This window comes from Trichechus manatus, unplaced genomic scaffold (genome assembly GCF_000243295.1).
Source record: "Trichechus manatus latirostris isolate Lorelei unplaced genomic scaffold, TriManLat1.0 scaffold00219, whole genome shotgun sequence".
NCBI classification, from domain to species: Eukaryota; Metazoa; Chordata; class Mammalia; order Sirenia; family Trichechidae; genus Trichechus; species Trichechus manatus.
The window spans coordinates 1,555,803-1,572,571 of NW_004444155.1; the positions used below are offsets into that span (position 1 = coordinate 1,555,803).

At 40.7% G+C, this 16,769-nt stretch overlaps 1 protein-coding gene across 2 annotated transcripts in view; it reads right to left on the bottom strand.

The window, feature by feature from the left end:
- Positions 1 to 4,830: 4,830 nt before the first annotated feature.
- The window catches only part of CKAP2L (cytoskeleton associated protein 2 like), a 35,086-nt gene continuing 23,147 nt past the window's right edge, over positions 4,831 to 16,769 (bottom strand). Inside the window, exons 6-9 of one of the 2 annotated variants that reach the window (XM_004388862.2) lie at positions 12,715 to 12,870; positions 8,416 to 8,479; positions 6,887 to 7,055; positions 4,831 to 6,497 (exon numbers count right to left, since the gene is read on the bottom strand). In XM_004388862.2, the coding sequence (XP_004388919.1) occupies positions 6,272 to 6,497; positions 6,887 to 7,055; positions 8,416 to 8,479; positions 12,715 to 12,870 (615 nt within the window). In that variant the 3' untranslated portion in view covers positions 4,831 to 6,271. Of the gene's footprint in view, positions 6,498 to 6,886; positions 7,056 to 8,415; positions 8,480 to 12,714; positions 12,871 to 16,769 lie in introns of those variants that run through there. The other variant, XM_023742815.1, reaches the window with a different exon arrangement.

Below are 16,769 nucleotides of genomic sequence, written 5' to 3' on the forward strand. Positions count from 1 at the left end.
CTGAGGAGAAGCTCAACATTCAAATGCATTCATTATCTTCAGTCAGTGATTTGCAACTATTTTCCCACCCCAACCCACCAGATAGACACACTCTGACATATTTGTGGCTCTCAGGGATGTGTGTGGTTTGACTCCCTCCCCTTTCCTTCATCCTCATCCAACCTCAGCCTAGGGCATCTTGATACATTTTCTACCCCTGGTTGGCATCACTGTGTGAGCTTGGGAAGAGAGTTTCCTCACGTCTTGAAGGCTGAGGGCACAGAGAGACATGAGGAGCAGGAGGGCTACGTGGAGGCTGACTGAACCCAGATGTGGGTCAGCACCACGGGTCACCTTCTGGTTGAGATGTATTTCAGATAGTAGGAAACAGGAAAAAAAACCAACCGTACTGAAGTCTCCTAAATTTGGATCCCAGGAACATTTCTTTTAGGGAGAAGGAAGAGTATTGCTCTCATTCTAGAAGGCATTCCCCCGTGGCCTTTGAGGTGTTTGGAAATGTGTGTTATCAAGCAGAAAATTATTTTACCCAGTTCCCATGAGCTGCATCCTGCTTCACGTCTAGTCTCATTTTCTAGACATTTCTTTTTAAAAATAGTACTTCTGTGCGTTTTTATTTCTAATACTAGTAATAACAGTAATACCTGATTGGTTGTAGATGATCTCATTAACTGTTCTTTCATTCCAGGTCACTATGAAAGACATTAAATGAAATAGCCCAAAGGTCTTTGCACTTGATGTATAAATGTAGTAAAACATGTAAAAAGTCATACTTACGATTTGAAGACTTGATTCTTTATTTTGATAAGAGCTTCTCTGAGATATTAAAACCTCGGCCCTTCATTGTTCTGCTATCACTGATTTTAGTCCACTCCAACAGCTCACTTTTTGTGTGTTAGTGGAATCATCTGGCATTATATGCAGGCTTAGAATGAATATAGGTCCCTGGGTGGCACAAACGGTTTGCACTCGACTACTAATCTAAAGGTTGGTGGTTCAAACCCAACCAGTGACACCATGGAAGACAGGCTCGGAGATCTGCTTCCGTAAAGATTACAGCCAAGAAAACCCTATGGAGCAGTTCTCCTCTGTAACACACCGTGGCGCCATGAGTTGGAATCGCCTCAATGGTAATTTTTTTTTTTTTTTTTTTTTGGTTTAGAATGAATATATTTACATGTTTGAAACGACAAAGCAAAACCTTGAAAGAATATGCCTGGTGATACAATTCACCAACTTTGTTTTCTATGGCTAAACAATGGAAATGTTTGAAATATCTGAGGATAAATAAGGGACAACAGGCCACATGTTCAGAGAGTTCATAGTCAACTTTTATACCCCCTGTACATTTTAGAATCTTCCAGGCCCCAGAGTTTGCAGGGGCAGGTTCCCCCTGTACATTTCAGAATCTTCCAGGCCCCCGAGTTTGCAGGGGCAGGTTCTCTGGGCAAAGAACAGATCTTCCTAGTGCCTTAAACACTAGATTCTTATTCAAGGGCTTGTTGCTTCGACTCGTGGTGACCTTATATATAACAGAATGAAATGCGGCCTGGTCCTGCGCCATCTTCATGGTTGTTGACATGTTTGGGCTAATCTTTCAGCACTTGTATTGTATAATGTTCTGTCGTGATCCATAAGGTTTTTATTGGATATTTTTCAGAAGTAGATCACTGGGCCTTTCTTCCTAGTCTGTCTTAGTCTGGAAGCTCTGCTGAAACCTGTCCAACATGGGTGACCCTGCTGGTATTTGGAAACACGTAGCATAGCTTCCAGCATCACAGCAACACACAAACCATCACAAGGTCTAGATGAGAGTATTTTATCAGGAAAACTGCTCAGACCCTGGGGCCCATGCTTTTCTGGAAATGTCCTGAATTATGGCATAGTAGCCAGTACTATAATAACCATCCCTTAAAATTTCCCACCTAGGGTAGAGAGAACGTAGAAGAGGACTGAATGATAAACAGCCCACGGGGTCAGAGAAGATAAAAAGGACCAAGAGCAATGCTGAAGGAGAGAGAAGCCTGCACACGCACAGGGAGGAGAGGTGGCCTGAGGGCCTTTCCTACGCTTTCCTTCTGCCTAGAGCACTCCCCGCGCCTTCTTCCTGGGCCTCCTGCTCTTCCCTCGGATCTCAGGGCCCAGGGCCTCTGGCTCACCGCTTTGTCTCTGGCATCTACACGTCCTCCTCCATACTACTTTGAGCTGCAGTCAGCCAGTTGATTATGACCCTGAGTTTGCTTGTTGAACTGCAGGGGAAGGAGTGGGCAAAGGATATATTGTGAGGAGAGGACGTGGAGAAAACGAAGCTTTGATTGGAACTTTCCTAAACCTCAGGGACTTGGGTGGGGCAGGGTAGGGTGGGATAGATATTTCTACTTGGGGGCTCCTCATTTGATGCAGCGTTTTTTTTTTTTTTTTAAACCTGATGTCACCTTGAGGCAGGCAGCCTCAGAGCCCAGCCCTTCTAAGAGACACCTGCTCTGGCTTACCCTCCTACGCCGAGCAGAATAAGCTACACATTCTTCTGAAATTGTCCTTAACCAGATAACCACAGAACGGTTCATAGACGGCCTCAACCTGCCTCTGGGTGGAGACTTAACATCCTAATAAAAAACAAATCAACCTCTTCCTCCATCCTAGGGAATCAAACCCTTGTCTAAAGAAAACGCGTAGTCATCCCCAAGCTCTGAGCACCTGTGTAAAGGTCAATCCTGAGTATTCATGATGAATTTGCATTTCCTTGTCTGCTCTCTGTAAAAGCCCACTCCCCCCCAATCTGCCTTGGAGGGAGCAGCCCCAGTAGCTCCTTTCCTTGAGCATCAAATAAAGGCATCTTTCTGATCTCCCACCTTGGCCTCTTGTTTATTCGCTGTAACAAGTCATGTAGAGCAATACCTGGGGTGTCCACCAGGCAACAACCTCTATATCTACACCTTGGTTAGAGATGTACTCCACTTTTCCTGAGTCCATGACACTGATTGTCATCCTCCATTTCTAGTGGAATTTTTAGTTGGGTATGTGGCCACCCAAAAGACATTTCCTAGCCTTCTTTGAAGATGAGTAGAGACATGTGACCCAGTTCTGGCCACTCCATCCCAAGCGGAAGTAATGTGTCCAACTTCCAAGCTGTGACCTTAAAAGGAGAGGGCATTCCTTCCCCTTCCCTCTGGGTGGAATCCGAAGTTGGCTGGGAGCCATCTTTGGTCATGTGGACGAGGCTGCACCCCAGGAATGGCGGAGCCACAAGATAGACGGGGCCTGGGCCTGACACCATGTTAGCACTGAACTGTTTCACTTCAACTGTCAATGCACGAGATGCATTTCCATTTGGGTCCAGTTAAAGTAGCTGAATCAATATCCCAATTCCAGCATCTAGTCTTGAGTGGTCAGGAAATGAAGAAGAGGAACAGAAGCAGTACTCCTGGGGTAGTGATCCTGGGGTAAACATGTGATCTAGCCACCTCATTTGTAGAATGAATGACAGTACTTTGCTATCACAGAAATTCCTGCTTGGTAAATTGGGAACAGTTTGAGTTTCCTATACTGTTATAACAGTTTATATGTGTGTATACTAGTGAGGATTGCTAATGAGCAGCTGACAGAAATTCAAATGAAACTGGCTTAAGATAAAAGGAAGCATATTGTTTCATGTAACAGAAAAGTCCAGGGGCTAGAATGGCTCCAGCCAGAACTTTAGCCAGGGAATCAAATAATGTCACAGAAGGAACCTCGCTCTCTCCAGCTCACAGAGCATATGCTATGTTGGTGCCATTCTTGGGTAGGTCTTTTCACATGGTGATAAGATTTCCATCCTGTCTTTCCAGCAACTCTGCTAGCAAGAGTCTCTTTCCAACAAAAGTTCTGGAAATGAGTCTCACTGGTTCCGCCTGAGGCATGACACCTTCCTCCTGTCTGGCCGGGAGATGCCAGCTCCTCATTGACCGGGTCTAGGTTATGTGCTCACCCTGGGTGGAGTCTGTTCTGTTTAAACCACATAGGCTGTGAGTGGGAAAGAGGTGGTCTTAAAGAAATTGGGGAGCTTTTCTCAAAAGAGGGATGAGATACCCAGCAGGCAAAAACAGATGTCCTTTATGGTATGTAGGAGTTGTAGCCGAGTGCAGGCACACAGCAAACACTGATAACCGTGAACTAGTGTTCCTCTCCTCCTTGTCTTCTGCTTTCTGGCCATTCTGCACAAGGATGCCAGTAAAATCCTCGTTTACCTTCCTTTCAAACTTGCTTTATACTTACCTCCTCTAAGAAGGCTTCCCTAAACATTAGACTTGATTTCTGCAAAGGTCCATATCTCCATTACAATTTCCCATCAATCTTCCTCCCTCCTGCCCTCTGCTTCCAGGAGCAGCTACTTACTAAACAAGAGGGCTACTGAGTACCTGTAAAGAGCCCCGGAACCAGGGTGCAGTTTTCTGCAGTTGCTGTAGCACCGACAATCATTGCCACATCCTGTTGTATCCTGAAGCCTCTATTTCATCTGGGATGGTTGTTCAAGCCTCCAATTGGTCAGTTTGAAAACTATACATTATTAAAGTTGAGTAGTTCAACCGAGGTTGTTGTTAGTACTCAGTGTGGTACAGGGAGACATCCTGCAAGGAACTGGGGAGAGACAGCAAAGCACACACAGAATGGCTGGTTCCCAGGCCTGGGCTGGGGGTGGAGGTTGGGGGAAAGGACGAGTGATTCCGGAAGCCAAGAAAAGATGAATGGACAAGCAAAGGACAGCAGCATAGGAGCAGCCACCAGGATCCTGTCAAGGGATTTCAGACAGCCTGAGGAAGGACATTTCTAATAGGGAGGGACTTGCTTCAGACTTAATTTGGTGATTTTGAATCTTTGATTCCTCTAAGTTCCCATGATCTGACTGTGGCCTTTAAGCAACTCTCTGGCTTCACAGGCAAGGCTGTCTCAGGGAGGAGACTGGTTGTGCGGGTTCCTGCCATTTTGGATGCAGTGACTATTGTTTCTCACTGAAAGTTAGTTTATTGGCATTATCATTGTATACTTCAGTTTTATGAACCTCATTACTGTAAATCCGATCCTGAAAAAGGGATCTGTTTCCCTCACTTTCACAAAATCCAGTCCCTGGGTGAGGCTGATGGTGAGACCCTTGATTAAGGTTAAGTTCTCCAGGGTGATGAGTGCTCCCTGTCAGGCCTCTTGGCAAATAACTGTGGTGTTTCCCCAGACAAGCTCCTAATTCTCTAGGCCAAGCCATCATCACTGTTTTCTACAATAAATAAGATAAATGAATAAGCAGAAACTTTTAAAGACTAACAAAAATTCATTTATGTTTTTTAGATAATACTTAAATATTTAAGAAAGCTAAAATTAAAAAAAACAAAAACATGCTATGTTTTTCTGTACATTATATTTATATAATGATTCTGACTTGACCTTTCCAAGCACAGTTGCCCAGGAGGAAGGAAAAGCAACCTCTATAGTGGTCTCAGGAGCTTGCATTTCCTTCTCAGGACAGGTCTCCCCAAGTGGACAAGGAACTGAAAGCAAGCACCCCCTCCACATCCCTCTGCCCTGCCCCTTCTGTTTTTTCTTGAAGCATATCTGAATAACAAATGCAAAATTAGGTTTGGGTGGTCACCTGGGCCACTCTAACCACTAGGTTTGGACGGACCACCCTGACTTAGGATTTTGTTTCACGAGAGGAACCCTGACCCAGAAAAGACAAGAATTAGTCGTCATCTACAAGGACACTGTGATGGCGAGTCGTACAAGGCGTCTGCAATCTCTGAGCAAAGCTATAGCTAGGACAGTCATTGACTGGATGGTCCGCCCGGGCTCATCCAGGTTAGCAAATAATTGTAAGCTAGCTTCAAAGCTCAGGTTTTCCATGCTGTGAGAACTTGCTCTCTTTGCTAAGGTGAATACATAAATGAAACTCTATCATATTGTGGCACCAACTGTCTGATAACAAAAATTAATTATGTTGGGATTAAAGTAGATGAATAAAGCACAAATTTTACCATACTTGTGGAATAAATTGGTTAATAGTCAATAGTTTGAAATTTTTGTATGCTGTAGAACTACAGTCTTAAACAAATAAACCAGATATTCCTGTTGGGATATACAATTTCAGAGTTAATTCCAGTGAATCACTTTCTGAGTCCCAAGAGTTCGTAATCTGCATCCATGATGCCTCTCCATTGTCCATGTTTTTCCAGGTCACTCAGACAAGGGTAGTTCTTGTCTCAGGGAGGCTCTGAAACACCAGAGACTTTTTTTAAGTATCAAGAAATTATGATTCAAGGATCTGAAACTCCACGGTTACAGGCAAAGCCTCATTTTTGCGGAATATAAAACACTCTGTTTCTTCCACTTCTAATAGTTCATCAAGGGAAGCCACTACTAAATCATGGTCCTGTAGCATTTCTGGATAGCGGGACACGGCCCGTTCGATCCTCGCTGAACGCCGTACAGGAGTGATGAGCTTCATGTCTTGCACTTCGGGCATTCCAATTAGTCTGAAAGATGTGAGAGACAGCAAGAGATTCATTCAGAACCAGGGCTTTGAACCAGTTCGTTCCAGTTTGACCCCCTGTTCAGGACCTTATAACTTCTTTGGAAATTCTATTTATTCTAAAATAAAACACGACAGGCATTTCATAGAACACGACAGACATGTCAGTGTAGGTTGGTACAAGAGCTCTGTGTAGGGCAGCTCTCATCCTGAGATGGCTTCTCCCTGATTCCAGAATGAACTGTGGAGTGTCCATCTGATTAGACTGCCTGGCCCTCAGAGAAGGCAGAAGGTATCTGTAACTGTTGTTACTGTGGATCTGTGGAGGAGGAATTGAGAGCTGGACTTGAATTAGACCCGTGAACACAAAAGCATGCTTTAGAATTTGCTTACCGAGGGATGGGGGCGATCTGTAATTTGATGCCAGGATGATTATCCTGGCATGCTTTGGTTACTTGGGGTGTTGCTGTAACCTGCTCCCTCTCTTTTGGAGAAAGACAAGACTTTTCAGATTCCATCTTCTTGATCAGCTCTTCAGCAGCTAAAGAGTCAGAGGTGATTCCTGGGTATGCAATGTCAAGAGGAAAGTAAGGCTGAACAATTTAATATTTAAGCTAAAAATCAATAAAATGAAAGAGTACTACATACAGGTAATGATTTCTAGTGATCCTCATGGACTCTGTATACTAAATAAGGAGTGGATGATTTTTAAGCAGGACTTATAACTAGTTTTCCCTTCTAAGCACAATAGCAGTACCCTGCCAAGCCAGGCTAGCCCTTCTAACCAGTACTCCAGAAAGCCTTTAGGCCTCCCTGCCACTTGAGGAGGGATCCTTGATATCCTTGCAACACTCTGAATACATCCCCAAACTCTTCGAGAGAGCCCCCTTAGTGACCAGTCACTGGCCTTCTATCCTTCACACCATACCTTGATCCCCTCTCTCCCCAGGGACAAATACATGGCTATCACCTTGGACAGCAGATGAAAAAAAGTCTCGTACTAACACAATTTTCATGAAAGTCCGATAGCAAAGACCAAAATGAAAGGAAGGAAATTAGAAGCAGGCAGACGTTGTGGCTAGAGGCTGAGACTCAACGAATGGGCCAACAAATGGTAAAGGCGTGAATTCTGACTCTCTCCTTTTTTTATCCTTTGAAGAACACTACCATATATTATAAGCAAATATCTGCATTGTAGCACCGTTTCCCGCCAGAGTCTACTATTGAGCGTTAATTACTCTATGACCCTATTCCCAAAAATGTAAATTCAAATGTAAATTCAAATGACTTGATTGTTCCCCAAAGTTAAGTATATTCTTAAAGCAAAAAGATTTCTCACATTCTAAGATGATAAAATAATCCGTTTTATTTTCTAGCAGTAGCTTGTTTTTTTCCTTTTGATTCGTATAACAAATATAAACAATCATCGCATGCCACTCACTGTGTGGGCACAATATTTATCAAAGGAGAGTCCTCTGAGGGTTCTGACCAATGGCAGGAATGGTTAACTAAGCGAAGAACCTCCAGATGGCTGTTCTGAACGAGACAGTGTGAGTCTGGATGGATAAGTGTTGGTGCGTTTGTTATGATTAAACTTCATGTAACTTAAACGAGACATTTCTCCATTCTGCCTCAGTCTCTTCTGAGAAAGAGCCATTTGTCTTTTCCCACTAGGACTCCAGAGAAGCAGAACACTCCGGTCTAGGCTGCTCTAGTGCAGACAGCCTTTGCTCAGCACTGAGTACTCTATTTACTCATAAAAATAGAAACACATCCGCTGAGGACAATGCTGTAAGGATCAGGCCACAGAAATCAAGAAGTGAGAGGTATTTCAGGGGACTTATAAATCTTTCCATTTTTCCTTGGATGACTTTTCCTTACACAGCCAGAGGGGACAAATTTAAACACAAAATTAACAGTACCTTCCACGGTTCTGTTTGGGTCTTGCAAAATATTAAGAATAACTTCCCGCAACTCTAGTATTGGCTGGAAGGAAGGAAGAATATACATAAACAATATTAAAAACATTAATGGAAAAAATGAGCTAAGGTACTTTGTTTAACATCAAAGGAACTACTTTTTCTAATAAAAATGTTTCCTTTTTTGTCTCTTGCCTTTAGCTATAAATAACACTTAGAAAGTTTCAGATTTATAGCTTCATGGGAAAAATGAAGGAATAGACAAAATGTTGGCTAAATGCAGGCACATGACTTTAATGAAGAGATGTGTTTATGGAAAAGTTGTTGATAAGAAAATTCTCTAAATCAAATTCTGTTGTTACTGATTTGCATGATTACACTGGCGATGTTCTCCTACAGAAAGATCTGACCCAAAAATGTAAAGCCAGCCATACAGAAAATATATTTTTAGTTTTGTCTTAGTTTAATTTTTGTTTTTATTATAGAAATTACAGGGACATTGAGAAATAGATTAAACTTAAAAAAAAAAGAAACCATCCATAGTTTCATTACCCAAACCTTTGTTAGTATTTTGGGTAATTTCTCCCCAGTCTTTCCTTTCCTTTCTTTTTTTATTTGGTACCATAACTTAACCACATACCTTAAAACAAGCAAACTGACAAACAAAACCCCAAAGAACCTTTATAGAAAAGTAATTCTCGGATGAAATTATCTGCGATAGCCTCTGTTATGGATTGAATAGTGTCCCCCAAAAATATACATCAACTTGGCTAGGCTATGATTCCCAGTATTGTGTGATTGTCCACCATTTTGTCGTCTGATGTGATTTTCCCATGTGTTGTTAAGTCCTATCTCTATGATGTTAATGAGGCAGGACTCAATCTACAAGATTAAGCTGTATCTTGAGTCAATCTCTTTTGAGATATAAAAGAGAGAAGCCAATAGAGAGATAGGGGGACCGCATACCACCAAGAAAGTAGTGGCAGGAGCAGAGCGTGTCCTTTGGACCCTGGGTCCCTATGCTGAGACGCTTCTAGGCCAGGGGAAGATTGATGACAAAGACCTTCCCCCAAAGCCAACAGAGAGAGAGAAAGCTTTCCCCTGGAGCTGGTACCCTGAATTTGGACTTCTAGCCTCCTAGACTGTGAGAGATTAAACTTGTTTGTTCAAGTCATCTACTTGTGGTATTTCTGTTACAGCAGTACTAGATAACTAAGACAGCCTCCCTCTTAGAAATTATGTGACCCATGCCATGAATTATAATATCATGAAGGGAACTTTACTTTTGTACCACAGGAACATTGTATTTGGAGGTTGGTCTTTCTGACCTGGGATTCTGTAGAAAATATATAATGGATATAAACTGACAATATAGCAGAAAAGCAAAGCTAGCCATACATTTTTACAAAAAAACCCCTAAGTTTTAAGCTTAATCAAATGGGAATAAATGTACAGAATGCACTGCAAAGAGTCCAAATTATATAAAACATTTATTAAGTGTATTTTACATTTTTACAGACTTCTGGATAAAGACCTGTATTGAATACCCATTTATTTCTAATCCCTCTTGAAACTCTACTGAAATGATAATACAGGGATTTAAAAAAAGACAATAACCCACAAAGAATAGAGAGAAGAAATAGCAGTAAGATTTTGGAAGCTGGAAGGCAGAAGAAAGAGAGAGAACTGACTTGAGAGGGTCAAATTTTAAGCTGGCATTGTGGCTGAGAAACAACCTAATTCATACCACAGTGCCTCAGAAAGGCTCAGAAATGAGTGGTGGGGCTAATATCAGGAAGACTCTGGAGTGTCTGATCAAGCCCACCCTCCATAAGGGAACTCCATGCAGCCAGGTGACTGTGTGCTAGCTCCTCTCCCTCAACTTCATCCTAACAGTAAACTGGGAATGTATTCTCCAAGTCAGTCTCTGGGGGACATCATGCAAGGTGAGGGTCCCTACTCTTTGCCTACTGAAAAAGGGGATAAATGAAAGTTTCCATGCTGAAGGTTGAGACTCCCAGTGCTCTTCTGCCCTACAACACTGGCAGCCTGGTTTATAGTTCAGGAAGGACACCGGAAGAGCCTTCTCTAGAGAATCTGACCTGTCTAAGTTCACCCTATGGTAAAGATCCATCCATGTGTCCAGAGCCTTTAATAAGGTTTTTCAAAATCATCTCTTAAACATATGCAAACAGCCCAGTTTCAGAGAGAGAGAGAGAGAGAGAGAGAGAGACTGAGACAGAAAGCGAGAATGAGCGTAAGAGTGAGAGAGAAGAAAAGCAGACAATGCAGGAAGGAAAAAACTTAAAAAAACTGTCATTAATACTCTAAGAGAGGTAAAAGAAGATACTGCAACTAACAAATAACAGAATATTATATATATAAAAGCAATCAGAAAATAGGAATCTTGGAAATAAAAAAAATATGATAGTAGAAAGCAAAAGCTCAATAGAAAGGTTAGAAGACATGTTTTAGGAAATCATTTAGAAAGCAGAGCAAAAGACAGACAGAACAGAAGAAAAAAAAAAAAAGATATCAGAGAATAAGTCCAAGAGGTCCAATATCAAAATGATGGGAGTTTCAGAAAGAAACTAGAGAAACTGGAAGGAAAGAAATCATCAATGACATCACTCAAGAAAATGTTCCAGAACTGAAGGGCCCAGCATGATAGATGAAGTCAGACCATGTCTAGGCACATTCTAGTGAAAGTTCAGAACAGTTGTGGCAGGAGTGGGGCAAGAGCCTTCAAATTACCACAGAGAAACAACAACCAAATACAAAGGATCAAGAATTAGAATGACTTCAGTCTTTCCAACGTTGGAGCAACACCTCTGCAGTTCTGAATGATTTCTAACCTAGAATTCTTTACCCAGCCCAGATATCAAATTTATCTCCCAAATGTCTGTCTATGAAGCAACTGGAGGATGTGCTCTGCCAAAATGAGGGACTAAACCAAGAATGAAGAAGATATTCAGGAAAGAGGGGATCTACCCAACTCAAAAAGGATGTGAAAGGAATATGAGGTGATGGTGAAAGGAAATCCCAGGATGACAGCTGGTAAAAACAGGGGGTAAAGAGCAATCTGTCCAGCCTGGAACTGACCAACAGGCTCTGGGAGAAAGTTCTCCAAGAAAAAGAAATCAATAAAATATCTGCTGTTTTAAAAATATTGAGAAATTTAGACAATTAGAGAAGAGTTTGGGAATTAATTATATGACAAGTACTCAGATAACTAAACAAAAGAAAACCAAGACAATTTCAGAGAAGTAGACAGTTGTGTGTGAAAGCAAAGCAATCTTAGTGTATATTAAATGGCTCAATATATTGATATATTTCTTATATATTCAAATAATGTGAACACTGAATAGTGACCAGGCTTTCCATATGATTCTAATAGAAATATGAAGAATGGCAAAGGTATTCAAAAGTGGTAGAGGTATATATGTGTGTGTGCTAGGGGTCCAGGTAGGTATGTGTGAAAGAAGGCTAAGATAGATGTAAGTCCACAAATCATGTCTAAAAGTGAAAAACTAAGAAATAGTAACATAAGCATATTATCTAAAACTACAGTGGTAAATATCAAAATAATCAGTTTTGCCTGGGAAGTGGGAAATGGTAGAGGGGAGGAGGAAAGCAGAGGATTGATGTTTTTCCTAGTACATCTTTTTGAACTGTTTAAACTATGTGCATGTATAACTCTGATTTTGAACAATGATGGAAAAAGGTACTACTGTAGGGTATATAACGACATGGAAAGTGAAATTTAAGTGAAAAGAGTTATATAATTATTTGAGGCAGTCTGTAAAAAAAGAAAACTATACATAGAGAGAGAGAGAGAGAGAGACAGTGGTTTTCTCTAGGTTTTAGAATTATAAGTTATTTTTGTGATGGCTCTGAATTATTGGTTTATGGATATTGACGTGTTGGGTTTAATTTATTTCTAGGTTCTTTATGTACGGCATGGCTTTATACGCCCCAGATATTGACATTACAACGTTCTATGCTATTACACTCCATCGTGGATATTTCTACAGTGATTACTACGTGAGACACACTCACTTGACAAAGAAAACTGGCTCTACTGGTTTATTGGTTTACATGTAGTACCGTTTTCTACAAACTAAGTATTTTCATCTAAAATGTTCACAAAGGACATACTGCACTTCATATTCTGTATATAACTTTATGAAGTAATACTTAGAAGTTTAACACCGCATTATTATAACTGCCATATTGTGCATAATAGAGAACCCACATGAAAGAGAATTTTTAAGAAGTCACCCACCCAAGACAGATACTCACTGTTGCCCCATTTCTAATGGCCTCTTCGTACAGCCCAATAACATCAAAGGTGCCTTTTCTTGCCAACAGCTTTGCTTTGCAGATCCAGAATTTAGCAAATTTTTCAGCCTCAGGAATACTGGACAATATGGTAAACACTTCATTAGAAAATACACCCTGGAAAAATAAAACGCCCAGAGGAAGTTATTACCATCTCATTGTCACTCTCACATCTCCTAATATTTAGCATAGCAAGTATGCAGAAATCAGTCTGATCATTAATTTTTTGAACTTTTTAAAAAAATTTCAACATGACTGATGTACAGTTTACATACAATAAAATGCATTCATTTTAATTGTACATGTCAATGAGTTCTGACAATGATCATTAAATTTACATGAGACCAAACATACAGAAAAATGTATATCATAGCTGAAGGTAAAGAAGTATGCTCTACATTTTTATTTGTGAAAAAACAAACAAACAAACCCCCTAGAGTAATCATTTATGCACAAAAAGGAACTTCAAGATTATTTCACTGGTTTGGTCCCCTTCTGGCTTGTGCCCAGAGCAGGAAAGTGACATGGACCAGGAGGAAGGAGGAGCTACCACGCCCAGGAGCCGAGGTACAGGCATGCTCATGCGAGCAGCAACTTCTACTCCTCACGAGATGGAAGAGATACAAGATAACTCACAACCAAGAATCATCAATGTTTGAGAAAACCACCACCACATGAAAGAGGAATAAAATCCCAAAAAACAGAAGCATGAACACTGGAGCAAAGAGGAAGAAATTTTAAGAGTACTACAGTCAGCATCTTCAGAGTGATAAGAGAGAATACTGCCTGTCACCAGAAGACTAGAATGGACTGCTGTGCAAAAGAACTAAGAAAAGGGCTGAACACTGGCATGGATACCTCTGAAGAATAAATCAGTGAGCTGAAGATTCAGCAAAGGAATTCTCCCAGAACTCAGGTGCAAAAAAACAAAGAAATGAAGAGTACGAAAGAAAAGTTAACAGTTCTGGAGGATACACCTACTCAGGAATTCCAATACCCATGTAAGATAATTTCTCAGAGAAATATTGAGAGAACAAAGGAGAACACACTCAGAGCAGTTGCAGAAGAAAATTTACAAGAACTGAACAAAGATATAAGGGTTCAGATTGAAATGGCCCTCAGAGAGCCAAGCAGGATGAATGAAACTAGAACCACTGGAACCAAGAACCATCAGAAAACCAAGGATAAAAAGAAAATCCTAAAAGTTTCAGACAGGAAGGCAGGCAGTGGAAGGATTCCCATAGAGGAATGAGACTCAGACTGACATGAGATTTTAAATCAAGAACTCCAAATGCAAGGAAGAAAATAAAGCAATTAACTTAATATTTCCCAGAGAAAATAATGTACAATTAGGAAAGTTTCCCAGTCAAACTATGATTCCAGCATGAGGGTTAAATAATAAAATTTTCACAAGCATAAGGACATAGAAAATTAATCATTGAGAAACAATAAGGTCACTGGTGAATGAACTTTAGAATCCAAGTGGAAGACTTGAAATAATAGAAGAGTTGTGAGAAAGGAAGCCAGCAAAACTTTAAAACAGTAACATCAATCTGGAACTAAAATTCAAATGATCTCAACACAGAAGGTGGAGCTGAAAGAGTGGTAAGGAAGGAAATAAAAACTTGCTAAATTTCCTTTCTGTTTGGCGAGAAAAAGGGAGGGGGAAGGGGAATATTTATATTGATCAATCCTAAATATAAACATATTTTAAACATTTACCAGTAACTACAGAAGAATAGGATATACAACTTGCAAACCATGTTAGAACTTACACCTACCATTTTATTTTGTGAATTCTATTTACATGCTTTCTTTATGGAATAAAGAAAACGGGATCAAATACAGAAATGAGGGAAAATAAGCAAAAAAAGAATTCATGTTAATTGAATTACAAAATAAAATGGTGGGCGTAAGTTTAAACATGTGAATGGTCACAATAAATATGTATGAGCTAAATTCACTTTAAAAAATTTAAAATTGAAAGTTTACATTTAGCGAAAGCAGTTTCAGATTTGGTTAAAAAAATTCCACTGTATGCATTCACAAGAGACATGCCTAAAATAAAACAATACAGGAAAGTTTAAAAATAAAAGGATAGAAAGAGATTTACCAGACAAATATCAACAACAACAACAAAATGCAAGGGTGCAAGATTAATATCAGACAAAATAGAAATCAAAGCAAGTCAAGAATCTTTATGTAACTAACATACCTATGAAAAATATAAAGTTTACAGAAATACAAAGAATATAATTAAAAAATAACAGAAAGAGAGCCAGAAAAACAAAACAAAACAAAACACAGCAACACATCTAGCAATTAAATCATATTCTTCTAAAATAACTTTTGGGTTAAAGAACTCAACTTGCTGTTGGGCTGTACCAAGAGGGGGCACTAGAGGGAAAATGCAGGGATGGAGAGGGAACATCCTCCTTCCGGTTTGCTTCCCTCATACCAGCAATGGCCCTTTGCCCTGGCAGCAGTAGTTGGCTCCAGCTTCCACCCTTTTTCTGGAATTCCTAGAACCTGCCTCACTGTGTCCCGTCAGAGGCATGAGCAACTGTTGGGCAGCATTCTCTCCTCAAGGTCTGAGTCCCACCCTACAGCTCTTCCTTCAGCTCCTAGGGTACCAGCATCTGCTGGGTAGTAAGCCTTCCTCAGAGGTGGAGTCCCATTTCACAGGGGTTCGTCTCTTCTAGTTTCTAGTTTCTGATACTGCTAACCTCTCTTTGTTCCCCTAAACTCAGCAGGTGTAACCGATTGCTGCAGTTATTGCCACTGTTTCCTGAGGTCCCCTTTGCTTTGTTAGTCCCGTGTGTAGCACCCATATCACCTCTGCCCCTTTACTATTTTTGTGCACACAGGGTCACAATGTGCTTTTATTTCTGATGGCCTCTTTGTATGTGTCCAGACAGCCAGAAGAGAAGTGCCTGGGATTTATATTCCCCTAGGGGCAGCCATTCACCAACAACTGTGGCAGTGTTAATAACCCAGTTCACTTCCCGCTGATCAGTACGACTCTGAGAGGTGTACCCCACTGTCTCCAGAGCTCCCTGTGAGATTGTGCCCAAGTTACCCTCCATGGGACTTTGCTTGATACTGTACCCTGCCTGGCCTCCCTTCCTTTCTGACCCCATATCCCCACCACTCCCCTACCAGTTTTCCCTGGGAACCTCTTCCTAATAAATTACTTTCACACAAACCCGTCTCAGGTTAGCAGCCGTAGCACTTAACCACTGTGCCACCGGTGTTTCCAAAGAAAGAAACAGAAATAGAAAACTTAGACAGACCAACATAGAAGAGACTGAAAAGATATACACAAAACTATCCCCAAAGAAGCATGGTTCAGGTAATTTTATGGGAAAGTTCTACCAAACTTCAAAGAACTAAACAATTCCCATGTTGTATTAACTATTTTCAGTGTATGGGAAAAAGAAAAATATCGAACTCATTGACAAAACTGATAGGAAAGCACAAAAGACAACCTAAGAACATATGTGAAAATCTGGAACAAAATAATTGCAACTCACAAAGGTATATATTTCATTTCTCTATGTACCTACACTGTATGTACACACATAAAAGCCATCTGGAAGGATAACTGGCAGTAGTGGTCACCTCCAGGGAGAACCGTGGGACGCGTGTGTGTGTGGTGGGGAGGAGGTTATGGGGGGAAGGGAGGGACAGTGGTCATTTGTCTGCATTGTTTGAAATGTTTTTAATACTACAAATGTATTCTTTTTTTATTTTAAAAAATAAAAACAAAAAATAAAAGTTTTAAAAGGGAAAGGAATGAAAACAGAAAAAAAAACTGAAGTTTAATTCCACAAAGGAGAAATAGTTAATATTTAACTGAACGCTGTGAAAAAAACGCAGAACTGCCTGGAGCTGACCTAAAGTGAAGGTTTCCTTCTTTTGCTGATGGTCTTTCCCAACATTACCAGCCAAAGGACAGGATGGGGCTTGTTTCAGGCAAGGGCTTTGGTACAGAAGTCTGTTCCATAATTGTAAAT